The sequence below is a fragment of the Canis lupus genome, chromosome 27, assembly GCF_011100685.1.
Source record: "Canis lupus familiaris isolate Mischka breed German Shepherd chromosome 27, alternate assembly UU_Cfam_GSD_1.0, whole genome shotgun sequence".
Taxonomy (NCBI): Eukaryota; Metazoa; Chordata; class Mammalia; order Carnivora; family Canidae; genus Canis; species Canis lupus.
The window spans coordinates 33,975,371-33,988,427 of record NC_049248.1 but is presented as its reverse complement, the minus strand read 5'-3'; the positions used below and the strand labels follow the sequence as shown (position 1 = coordinate 33,988,427).

Sequence of the window (13,057 nt, the reverse complement as noted above, 5' to 3'; positions counted from 1 at the left end):
AGAATAAGAAAGTTTGAAAAATCTTTGTGAGATAACCCAGTATAAACTTAAAGCAAAGAACCCAGTTCAAAGCCCATGCCCCTTCCTGAATATACAATGTTGTCTTACATTCACATTACTACTTTACTATCCCTACATCATAATTTCTTAAAACGAGTTGAACTACTCCGGGAGAAGGGGAAAACTAGGATAAACCCTCAGTGTCATTCCACTAAGATATGCTGGTAAGGTCCGTTTAAGTTCATAACAACTGAAGGAACAGCTTCCCCCTAGGGCCCACTTTGCCTTGTATAGGCAGAAAATGGAATCTGTACACCACAAGCTACTAGAGGGCAGAGACCTCACCATTTGGATGAGTAAATATAGGAAGTTTGAACTCACACATTTTCATATATTCATATGGACAATAGTTCTTATTGCTCTTTATTTCCATAATACAGAGATGTTGCCTGGCACATATACGCAATTAATAAATATTTATTGAATGATTAAGTCATAAGTGCACAAAGTTTCCACCACAGTCCTTCTTGCATCTAAGTGTCCATATGAATATATGAAAATATATGAGTTCAAACTTCCTACATTTACTCATCCAGATGGTGAGGTCTATAGAAATGAGAATGACTAAAAGTTGAGGAGAGTGATCTAGATTCTCCAAGAAAGGAAAACATCCGTGCCCCCATTTCTCTGTGTTCTGGAGAATGAACTACTTGCGTAAGCTGAGAGACCCATCAGGCTCGTGATACTGGGTTCTAAGAACCTACCTTGTGTCAGGCAATTTGCATATACAATAAACATGAATGGCATAGAAACTGGGGTACAACCACTGGCTTGCTCAAGGTCACACGCGCTTACAGAGGCAGGACAGGAATTCCAACCAGATTTCCTTGATTCCAGGATTCATGCTTTTCCCACTGCAGCACAACACTTTTCAAGATAACTATATCCTGTTAAAACCGCAGTCAATTTAAGTAGCATTTAATCATGATTACAAATCTCATATAATGTAATTCTTTACTTGCACTGACATGATTACTTTCAGTTCTTCCCTAATTCTTTCAGATGATCAGTCAATGTTACTTGGACAGTTAAAAAACACTTTTAAAATGTGGGATGATAATAATATGTTATTGAAGAGTTCAGTGATGTCTTCAAATTAAACAGCAATTTCTCAAAAAACTAACTGTCCACCAGATTTACAAGTGCCCTTCTAAAACTCATAAATGCTTCCTAAGCATACACAAATTAGCACGGCTGCTTTATGAGGTAGTAAGGTGCACTGTGCCATCAAGCACACACAGAGGTAGCACGCTGTAGATCCAATTCAACGGGATTCCTAAATGTTTAGCTCTGATCTGCATTTACAGTTCCTGTGTTAACACCTGTAAACAAACTGTGCAGAGACTTAAGCAAATAAACATGATAACCCCCAAAGATTTTTAATTTAGCAGCACAGTTCTAGAGAATGCAAAACACCATTACAGAACTAAAAGATGGTGTGGCTGGTGTCCCGACTAGTTAAGTTCTCCTTGAGACATTGCATTGGTAAAGTTCCTTCTGCTAGTACTACACTCAGCCCCCTGCAGAAAGTGCTACGTTGACATTGCTCAATGTGGGAACTGTTTCTACAGTACAAAAAAAAAAAAAAAAGCATTGTGTGCTGCATTTCATTATGAATTTCAAGCTAGGTAAATAGAAGAGACTTTAATGCATACACTAGAGAAAATTCTGCTTTCTGCTCCAAACTGTTCTTCGCATAGACTTCACAGACCTCCACCCCTACTCCCTGGTCTCCAGAAGCTAGAAAGGAGGACTTTGCAGTTACCCAGCACTGGCTAGGAGCTGGCGGGAGCTAGAAGGGGAGGTAGAAAGTGGGAACAAAGAGCCATAAATGACTCTGCACCCTTCTATTCACTTTCCCACTCTGGGGTTAAGGTTGTATGCCTGCTAACAGCATCACAGGAATAATAACAGAGGAATAACTGCTGACAGCAGCAGTGAACTTTGATTCTTAACTCCCACGCACCCCACAGGCATCCCAACATGATGATCGTCACAGCAATGGCACTGCTGCCCTCTTAAAGAATTGTGCCCAAGCCTCTGATGGTATCAAGACTCTTCTGTGGTGCCTTTGAGTCTTGAGAGGGTGTAAAACAGCATGCAAAAGAGGCTTTTATTTGGATGTATGCTCTGGTGAATTCCTGGTCGATGTGAACTTTTGCCATGTCTCAATGCCTTTAGTAATGTCTTTTGCCTTTTTGGTCTCTAGTGATCTCTGACACCTAATACTGTAACTAACACAATGGATTTCTCTTCTGAATGTACACCAAAAAATGTTTTAGCAAATATGGATGTGTAAATACCTAGAAACTACTAAATGTAATCTTGCTCAAGCAGACTGACTCCAAAAATGAATTTTCTTTGTATTATGTGAAAACTATGATACAGATTTACATTAATACTATGATTTTTTTTCTTTTGTGATTCTGGATTTTGATCTGCTTCAGTGGAATGCAAACTATTTAAAAAATAATACTGTTAGAGTTGTTGGCTTTTGCTAAACTTTGGCAAATTAGTAAAATCTTTAATTACCTATAGAACTAGACCTTTAACATATGTTCTTTCTCCTCCAAATGAATGATTTAAGAAAATTTTGTTATTTTATAAGAACAATTCATAAATCTATTATATGTGCTTTAAGCAATTAACTAGATAAAATATTTTCAGTATGTCTGGACTATAAGAAAAAAAAAAGGATTGCTTAACAGTTTCTCTTATCCCATATGGAGAGTTTCATAATATATGAACTACTGTGTACTTTATACTGCTAAGAAATTTGTGGCACCACATATAAATCAGCATAGCCATTTCAAATTCAAAAGTAGAAAAAAACGTTGCATTAAATTAGTTCAATAAACAAATCACTGAGCACAAAAAATGGAAAATGAATTACTCTATTTTAAAATCTATTTTGTCTTTGCACATTTTAAATTAATCATATATATTTCATATTGGTTTCCTGTTACTATAAAATGTGTAAAGTTGGGACACCTGAGTGGTTCAGCAGTTGAGCGTCTGCCTTTGGCTCAGGGTGTGATCATGGGATCTGGGATCAAGTCCCACATATGGCTCCCTGAGGGGAGCCTGCTTCTCCCTCTGCCTATGTCTCTGCCTCTCTCTATGTATCTTTCATGAATAAATAAATAAATCTTTAAAAAAAAGTGTGTAAAGTTGACTGATACAATGGCAGATTAACTAAAATAATTGACAGGAATCAAATATTTCTAAATTAATTGTTACATAGGATATTTTGCACATATATACACACGAAACTAGCATGCTACTTGTGTGTGTGTATACACAACTATCCATTTTAAAAGCTGATGGCATCACTGAACAACTGAATATGAGAGATTTCTAATAATATTCCTTTTAAAATATTTATGCTATTTAACAGACAATATTCCAAAAATATGAATATCATCTAACTCATCTTCAACTGCAAATGTGTTCACATGAATCCATTCGAGGATAACAAAAATATGCCTATTACAATGTACCCTGGCATAAAAGATGCACCAATATATTTCTATAATTGAGGCAAATTTCAAGCTCATCATCAACTGATAATATATGCACGTCAAGGTGAAATAATAACAATACTGCAGCTACTTATAAATTGCAATTTAGATTTACATCGTTGATCCTTGCTCTCTATATGATTTAAATAAGGTGATTCTGACATATACTAGTAAGAATATTAGCTAGATGTCTAGATGACCTTGACTTACCACCACCATTTTTATCAAATTATCTTTTCACATTAAAAAAATGAATTTTTAACAAAAGTGCTATATTACAATATAAAAAATAAATTATTCTTCCTCCTTTTTAATGCAACATTAATGGACCATATATAACACTGTTACCTAGCTAAATTGTTTTTTAAATCCTCATTACATGTTTCTGTGTGCATATATGTGAGTGTGTGCTAATTAGATATATGTATTCAGTTCCATTAGCGTTCTAAGACTATCAAATGTAGGCATTCATTTTCCATTTAACAATAAAAATCAAAATGCTTTAGAGATAAGGCAGAAAGTAACCAGGATAATTTATTGTCATTTAGGTTATTTACCCTTTAAATCATATTGCACAAACACGAGTAGAAATAGAAAATTTCTAACTATACAAACTGCAGCATGTAAATATTTCCACTGGGCAAACTGCCAAGACAAACTGGATAGCATCAATGAAAGTAAGTCTATACTTTTTTTTCTTGGCTACACAACTGGAAGGAGAAAATATTAATACAAAAGACCTCTTCACATAAAACCCACTTTTTCAGCCAAAGGCCATCTCCTCTCCCTTCCCCAAAGCACTTAGTCAGCCTATATCTAGATATTATGAGTTTTTTCTGAAACAAAACCACTATTGGCTCTTCTACGTTCTTCACTCTTGTCTAAGGTCAAATTATTCAAAATTCAACTTTTTAATGCAAAAAAGAGGTATGAATATCTAAAATTTTATTCAAAATTTACTTTTAAAAAATCGCCATCCAGAGATTTTATACAGATATTCAGAAAGACAGCACTAATTATTACATAACCTAGAATAAACAGAATATTTCCAAAATAGTGAGGTCAAATAAACTTTCCAAATTCCTACTTATGCCTTTACAAATGCATTGGAAATAATTTCACTGATAAAAGTAATCTAATCATTTTTGTAATACCAGTTAAAATTTCAAAAACTCCATTATCACAGCCCAAATTTCACTAACTTATATATATTTTCTTTGTCAACCCCCAATATAAAAATATAGCTACGATGCACAATAGAGAAAATGAAGAGTTCTCACCAGGTGTTTCCAACAGGAAAAAACAAATCTGCTTTTCCCCCCCATGGAAAAATACACGAACAAGATAACCATATTAAACTAAGGAATGGTAAAAAGTTCTGCATAAGTAATTCCAAACTCCCCATGTAACATACTAATCACATTTCAAAGACAGTAATATTTCCTCATCAAAAATGTTTCTAGCAGAGATTTATCATCTTTTGAAATGTCATACAAAATTTATCCCTTAATAATCACACAACTAACTTCATAGTTCATGGGGAGAGCAATTTATTAAAAAAGAGATATTCATTAACATACTTGGAAACTTCAGATGATTTTTTTTCTTTTATCTAAAGATCTAATCTTGATATAAATTAGATAAATATTCTAGATAGATATGTACTCTAGTTATATACTCTGGCAAATACCACACCAAGGTAAAACAGTAAGTCTGGAAATTTAAAATGTCCAAATATTTCTTTCACAGCTCATATTGGTGTTTTATTATTGTCTTACCTCAATGATTTTGTCATGAATCTCCAGGCCATCTGCTCTGTCAGCAGGTCCATTTTCCAAAATTTTTGAAACATAAATTCCTTCCGCTGATGTTTCTTCCTTATTATTCTATAAAAAGTATAACCATTAGCAGTAAGAAAGATGTAAGCAAAATTTTAGTTGGATAAAGGACAATTTAGTAAATGTAATATTGCCAATCCTCCCTAAACATGCATCTCTCTCTAGTAGCTGGGGATTTGGCACTGAATTTTAACTTCCTTAATACCAAATAGTCATTAATCAAGATGGCAGCTTTAATGAATGAGTCCAGCATCTCTGACAAGATTATCCATTTACTCCATGTTTTTGAATATACATAAAAAGCTATGAGGAAAGGGTATGTACAAGGTGATATTGACTGGCTCTGAAGTATTATTTATGAAATATCTTACTTCTAAAGAGATGGAGTAATTAAAAAGGGTTACAAGAAAACAAAAAAGTATATCCAGCCTCACAATATATTTGGTCTGAGATATGGTCATAGTTTTGAAAATACAATTTGGCCTCATGATATGACAGATTTGGAAATATAGTTCTGACTGTATTCACAGGGGAGACTAGGAGCTTGCTCAAGTGTAAAATCCCCAAAGATCAACTGTAACTGCAAGAGAACCCATTCAAGGCTAATCGGTACACATTTCCAGGTGCAATGAGCCTAATGATTAAACCTCAACCATATAACTGATATAATACAAATAGGACCTTTTAGCCAGTCATGGGAAAACAATAATATTGCAAAACTTATCTAGGTAAAATGCCCAACATACTATAATAATAATTTCAAATGTCATTTTACTTCATGGTAGTTTAAATACAATTATTTCTCCTTAATTAACCTTCGTTAACATGAATCTGAAGAGCCTCTTAAAAATGTCCAGTGTGCTCTAAATGTCAAACACCTGAGTAGCATTTTATAAAAAATATTCCTTAGGGGAAAAGAAAACAAAAAAGATACGATGAGAAGACTTCTATCTTTTCATAATAAATAGAGACTGTTCTAGAAACAGAAACACAGCAGTCATTAGTTGCTAGGTTTTCAAAATACTAAACAGTAAGGGGGAAATATGTCATTGCCATCCCGACCTAAACACAGCATATGGCCAACAACTCTAAGACAGTTTCCTTGGACAACATCTGCAATGCAAGATGCAAGAATTTCACGGCAGTTTATTAAGAAAATTAAAGAACATGCTTCTTTTCTTTTTTTAACTTTACCACTTTGTTCTAGTTATGTTGAAAATTAAATTGATGTAGTATTTGAAGGATATAAAAGAACTCTGCAACTACAGTAACTGGCTTAAGTTTACAACTCATGTATTTTGAAAACAATTGGCATCAATTAACAAAATATTATTCATTCAATTAAATTAAGGATTTGATTTGGGGAGCCAACAATATTGCAAATCAATTATCTTTAACATGGTATTTCTTATATAATTGTGAAAACAATTATTCCTTATTTCAATTTATTTTAACTGTTCATTCCATCAACGTGCATTATAAACTGCCTGGTCTGTGTTAGCACCTAAACACTAACAAACTGATCTTAATAATTAGAGGGTATAATCAGGCAATATAGTTATCTAATATTATCAAGTAGAAATTGCCTATTCATATTATTGTGAAATAGGTTTAAGAAGTTTAACAATGGGGCTATACAATGTAAATAAAATGTGAAACAAACTCTCCTTTTTTTCTAAAGTAGGAAAGAGGGACGAATTTGTTAGCTGTTGGGTTTTTTTGTTGGTTTTTTTTTTTTTTCAAAAAAATGTAATTATGTACTGAGAATCTGCATTAAGGAATCTGATATTTGATCATAAGCATGCTATTAAAGATTAAATCACTTGTTTTCCTGATTAAAATCTACAAATGAAAGCTGTCTTCTATTATTTTACAAGCAAAGAGTGAGTTATGCATGAACAAAGTAGGTTACCTGATTTGGTCGACCTCCTATAATATTGAATCCCAATGTGTCATTTTCTCTTTCTAACACAATGGTGAATGGCTTATGTTCTCCATCCTAGACAAAAAGAGATAAAATAGTTTAAAAAAAAAAAAAAAAGTAAAGAAAAAATAAATGCTGCCACATACCTTAAAAAAAAAAAAACTGTCCATAAATTAACATCTGAAAAGAAAAAAATTTTAACATTAAAGATGGCTGAATCTGGGAGATTAATTTCTTCCTAAATTCACCATGAAAATATGTATTTTTGGGACACCTGGGTGGCTCAGCAGTTTAGGGCCTACCTTTGACCCAGGGTGTGATCCTGGAGACCTGGGATCAAGTCCCACATCAGGCTCCCTGCATGGAACCTGCTTCTCCCTTTGCCTCTGTCTCTGCCTCTCTTTCTGTGTCTCTCATGAATAAATAAACAAAATTTTTAAAAAAGAAAGAAAATATGTATTTTTTAAATAGTGCTTTTGAGAAACATTTTTTTCAAAAATGTCTAAAGGGCTTCGTATTTTCACACATCAGTTTCTTATCCTAATACATCATCTAATTCTGGCTTCATTGTAATTTAAAACAGATTTCTGGTAACCCTAAAGGTATCCTTATTTTTCTTTTTTTTTTTTACAGTTGAGTAAAACGAAGAATCTCATAATTATTTTATATAAAAATTTCACTTTGGAAAATCTTGGGAGATTGAAGTAATAGTGAGTTATTGATAAAATTCTTTCGGCAGTAATACCTGGATTGTTATTGTAAAGCAGGATCTGAGTGACAGTAATCCTAATTTTGAATAGTATTCTTATTTGGTTTTGCATAATTCTTCCAGAATTTTCAAAGGAAAGAATTTGTGTTAAATAAAACTGTACTTCTTCTGCTGGCAACCAGATAATAGTAAAATAAATAGTAATTATATCTACAACCTGTTTATTAACAAAGACCAGTTTAAATACAAGATGAAATCATGTCAGACTGGGTAAGGTTTATTCATGGCTGTGGCTATTATTAACTGTCCTAGGAAATTACATTTGGCAGTTAATGGTAAAATTCCATGAGCACCATCAGCACCAGTATCACCATCACCCCCTCTTCCTAGGAGTTTCTCCCAGGCAGTGCACACAGCAGCCCCTACTGGTAATGGGAACACATTTCTGAGGAGCAGAGAAGCCTGACAGTCTGCAAATCATGAGCAGCTTTCCCTCACTTCTCGAATCATAGCTTGACTTGTTGCATGGACTTCCCGGTCATAGAATTCTAGCTGCTGCTCCTTTCCATCAACCATTGCTTCCCTACGACCTTGTAACATGACCTGATAACACAGAGCACATTTCTGTGCTCCTCTCTGGGTCTTCCCATTTTGCAAATTTACCTGGCTATGAACAGGATACAGAAAGGATGAGGGGTAGCATCCAGTTTTTTAACAAGCAGTGTGCCTCCCTTTAAGTGGAAACGTTTTAGCTACTCACACTTCAGTTTTGGGGTTTTTTGTTTGTTTGGTTGGTTGGTTGGTTGGTTGGTTTGGTTTGGAAGGTTCAAGGACAGAAGCTTCTAAACTCCATGCCTGGGCTGGAGGCAGTGCAAAGCAGTCCCAAATGGGAATCATCCCGTGTTGCTCCTCCCCAGGAGGCTGAAGAATGAAAACAGCTCCTTGAATGGAGCGCAAGTTCTGCTAAATCCCTGCTCACCATGGCAGCGACCAACAATGTCAAACAGTGCGCAGAGGTCCTCCAGAAGAGAAGGAACAGCTTTATAAACAAGCCTCTTCACACGGGGTGCTGCAAAGAGGCTTGTTTATTCAGTCTGAAAGCGGGCAGTCCCCCAGCACAGTTCGGGGCCAGAAGCTTCGACAAAGAAGGGAAACAGCCGCTGCCCAGGGGCTCACAGGGCGAGTCTGACCGCAGATGGATGTGGCTGCTCCCAGATCTGGTTCCCCAAGCACCCCCACAACACACACACACACACACACACACACACACACACACACCACCAGCAGCAGCACCACCACCACCACCACCAGTGACGAAATCCCAAGGCAGTAAAGGATTCTTCAGGGAAGGTCAGGCTAATGAAAACTCTGCAGGTCCAAGAAATCCCATCTGTTAATCTCTCAACACAAGGTTTTCCTGGTTTCCACATCCCGGACAGTTCCTGCACTGAGTCGAAAGGGGCCCATATGGGTAGCCTGGCAGGGAAACTAAGTCATTGGGAGCTAAAGGTGTATGACAAGGCCTCAGGGATGATGCTGGGGCATCAGCAGTGGGGAGACAGGGTCGGAGAAGTCCTCACCTCCCGGCTTTGGTTTCTGATTGGCTTCAGGCACAGGGCAAGGGCACCAAAAAAAAAAAAAAAAAAAAAAAGAAAGAAAAGAAAAGAAAAAAAAAATCGCAGAGAGAGGGTAGGACAGGAGATGGGGAGCAAGGGTCGGGGTGGAAAAGTGAGTTTTCCTAATCCTTCCTTCTCCACCGAAAAGTTGGGACCGATTCTCCTTAATTGGATCCAACCCCAATTCAGGTGGAAAGAGCGCAATCCTGGGCAAGTGCGGTGCTAAGGTACCGGCAGGTACCGGTGGGGCGGGTGCGCGCCTCCCCCGGCGCGGCGGGCCAGGAGGGCAGCTCGGGAGCTCCCCGGGCGCGGGGGGGGGGGGGTTCCCTCTTCCACCCCACACGCCCCCCGCCCCCGCCCTCCAGGAGCCGGATCCCTCTGCGCTTACCGGGCCGCGGCCGCCGCCCAGCTCCCCGGCGAAGTTGCGGACGTGAGCCATGTACTGCGCGAACTTCTCCCGGTACCCGCGGGCCGCGAGCTGCACCTCGCCCTGCAGCGCCCGGAGCTGCGCCCGCAGAGCCCTCTCGCGCCGCCTCCAGGCCAGGACTCGCGCCCCGGGCCCCCGCCCGCTGCCGCTGCCGCTCCCGCTCCCGCCCGGCGGCCCCCCGCGCGCGCCCCCGCCCCGGCCGGGCCCCGGCCCCGGCCCCGGCGCCGCGCCGCAGCCCCCCCGCGCGGGCAGGTCCCCGCCGCCGCGGCCGCCGGGCCCCGAGACGCAGCCCCGCGGGCGGCGCCGGGCCCCGCGCTCGACGTGCGCCGCCAGCTCGTGCAGCCGGGCCGAGCGGCCGCCGCCCTGGACGCGCGGCTGCTGCAGGAGGCTGCGCGCAGGCGGCGCCCGGTGCAGCTCGCCCGGCGCGGGGGGCTGGCGCTGCAGCGGGCCCCGGCGCCGCCGCGCCACCCAGGGCAGCAGGCAGCCGGCGCAGAAGACGTGCCCGCACGGCGTGCACAGCGGCTCCTCCGGCACCTGGCCGCACAGTTTGCACTTGCAGTCCGGGTCCGCCGCTTCGGCGAAGCGCTCCAGGGCAAAGCCCATCGTCGGGAGGGGGAGGCGGAGCAGCGAATCCGAGGCCACTCTCTCGGAGCCCCCAGGCTCCCCCGGGCTTCCCCGGGGACGCCTTTCCCGCGGCAGGGGTCAGGCACGGAGGGGAGGAGGAGGAGGAAGGGGGGGGGGGGGCGCGATCCTGGAGTTTGGCTGGAAGTTTGCAGGCTCCGGCTGGGTCCCCTGGCTCCGCCGTATTGATGCTAATAGACGCCACCTCCCGGGACACGCGCGCGCGCGCACGCACCGCCTCCGCCTCTTTTGCGGCTCTGCAATTTATATTCTTTCCAATTTTGTCCTCGAGGAGCTGAGACCTGCTGACAATGGCCCCGTCGTCAAGGCAGAGCTGATGACGGGCGCGGCGCGGAGGTCCGGGGACAACTTTTACTTCCATCCGCGCGTCAGCTCGCGGGGAGCAAGGTCGCTGTCCGTCGGTTTTCCGCTAAAACGCGCATCGCCCCGCATCCAGCGGAGCTTCCGTAAAGGTGTTTGAAACACACGCAGTTCCGTTCTCTCAAATCAGCTTAAACCCCTGAATCGGCAGCTAAGGGGCTGCGACCTTAGGGGAGCGCGGTGAGGGGTCTCCAGAGCCAGGCTTCTCAAATCACGATCCAGAAACCAGGTGAGCGTAGCGAGGCGGAGGGATGCCCGACAGCGAGGATGCGGGGAGAGGCCGGGGGGCTCGCCCTAGGACACCTCCCCGCAGAACTTGAGCCGCCCTTCAAGGCCTCCTACCGCGGAGGACGCCCCATTCTCCTACCGCGGAGGTCAGCCTCCTACCGCGGAGGTCAGCCTCCAGGGCTGTGTGCTCCACTCAGCACACCATCCCTCTTCTAGTTCCGCAGGTATTTTACCCCTGGGAATGGGAATGTGATCCTTTGGGCACCTGGAAAGAAGAATTAGAGGGTTGTGAAGGAAAGCGGGGAAATGGCAGTATCTTACTTACCCTGAATATACACTTTAGATCAAAACTACCCCTTCCTCCATTTGACTCCTCAAAGTATGTAGATGCCAGGCCCTGCTGAAAACATGCAAGCCCTCCTTCCTCAGCTTCCTTCACCATCTTCTGAACCTGAGGAGTGCACAGCCACCCCGTCACCTGGATGCACACCACTTACTGCCATTATCCTGAAGCTCATTCCACTTGCTTGGGATGGGCTTCCTAAATTAATCACTGATGATTCCTCGCTGCCAGGTGAGCGTTGTTTCCAGAAAGCTGTGCGCCTTTGTATTGTATGGCACCAAAGGTATCAGTTAAAGCGCATGAACAAGGCTCCAGATTTTGTCCTTTAAATCCTTGGTGCTCACCGAAGAATTGGCAAATAATAATAATCATTATTATCATTATTATTTATTTAGTAGCCGCTAGTAATAGAGGCTACTAAGAACCTTCTGAGGCTTCTTTCTAGATGAAAGATGAGATTTCATTAGAGCCTTTCAATAGTGAGTGAGGATCCTGGAGTGACTTGCCAGATACTTGATATGCTTTTAAATGTGTTTAAAAATAAGATGCTATGTTTTGTATTTTATACATGCAGATATATAATAAAGTGACAGTTGCCACAATGCTCCAAACTTCCTCCTCCCCTTTGGCCTATCGTTTGCCAGGTAAATAAACAAATGATAAATTCCTGAATAACTAAGAAATTTAACATTAACAGTGTGAATATGTGTGAACATATTCTTGGGAATTGCATAGACCAGGTAAAGCAGAATGTTATGGAACTTCAGAATTCAGATAATTCTGGGCAGAAGGGATCTATTCCATCTTTTTTTTAGCTATGGAAAAAGCTATGACTTATAGCTATGATTTTATAGCTAGGGCTTGACATTTATTGTTTCTCGATAAACATAATGGCATTTGAAAAAGAAAGTAAGAGATGGAGTCTAAAAAGTATTCTATTGAGGTATGAAGAAAATGAGGCTTGCAGCTACTTGAAAAGAAAAAAAATTAAAACAATAGTTAATATGATGTCCTTGATCCACCCATGTAACTCTTGCAGCAAAAGTAAGGAACATGAGCAGATTATGGTTTGGGTAATTCCAGAATGTATAACATTTTGATTGTGGAAGAGAAGATGGATGTCAAAAACCTTGTCCACAGAGAATAGCAAGTTTAAAAAATGAGAACATGTGAAGTGAGGCCAAGTAATGAAGTAGGCCAAAAAGGAGCTTAGGAAAATCTTTTACATGAGAAAATGCAAGCTTCAGCACTTCCAAAATAGTGATGTAGCAGGAGAAAAACATTATAGAAGTCCAACACTAAGGGATGGATACGCCCAAGTGAGACTCATGGACTCTTCCCATATGAAAATGTTGTGCATGATAAATCTGTGATAGCCCTTGAGCCAAA

General features: G+C 40.9%; 1 protein-coding gene across 1 annotated transcript in view; it reads right to left on the bottom strand.

Moving 5' to 3' along the window:
- The window catches only part of PDZRN4 (PDZ domain containing ring finger 4), a 352,120-nt gene extending 341,305 nt beyond the window's left edge, over positions 1 to 10,815 (bottom strand). Inside the window, exons 1-3 of the mRNA XM_038577323.1 lie at positions 10,057 to 10,815; positions 7,332 to 7,418; positions 5,360 to 5,467 (exon numbers count right to left, since the gene is read on the bottom strand). Of these exons, the coding sequence (XP_038433251.1) occupies positions 5,360 to 5,467; positions 7,332 to 7,418; positions 10,057 to 10,698 (837 nt within the window). The 5' untranslated portion in view covers positions 10,699 to 10,815. The remainder of the gene's footprint in view (positions 1 to 5,359; positions 5,468 to 7,331; positions 7,419 to 10,056) is intronic.
- Positions 10,816 to 13,057: the final 2,242 nt, after the last annotated feature.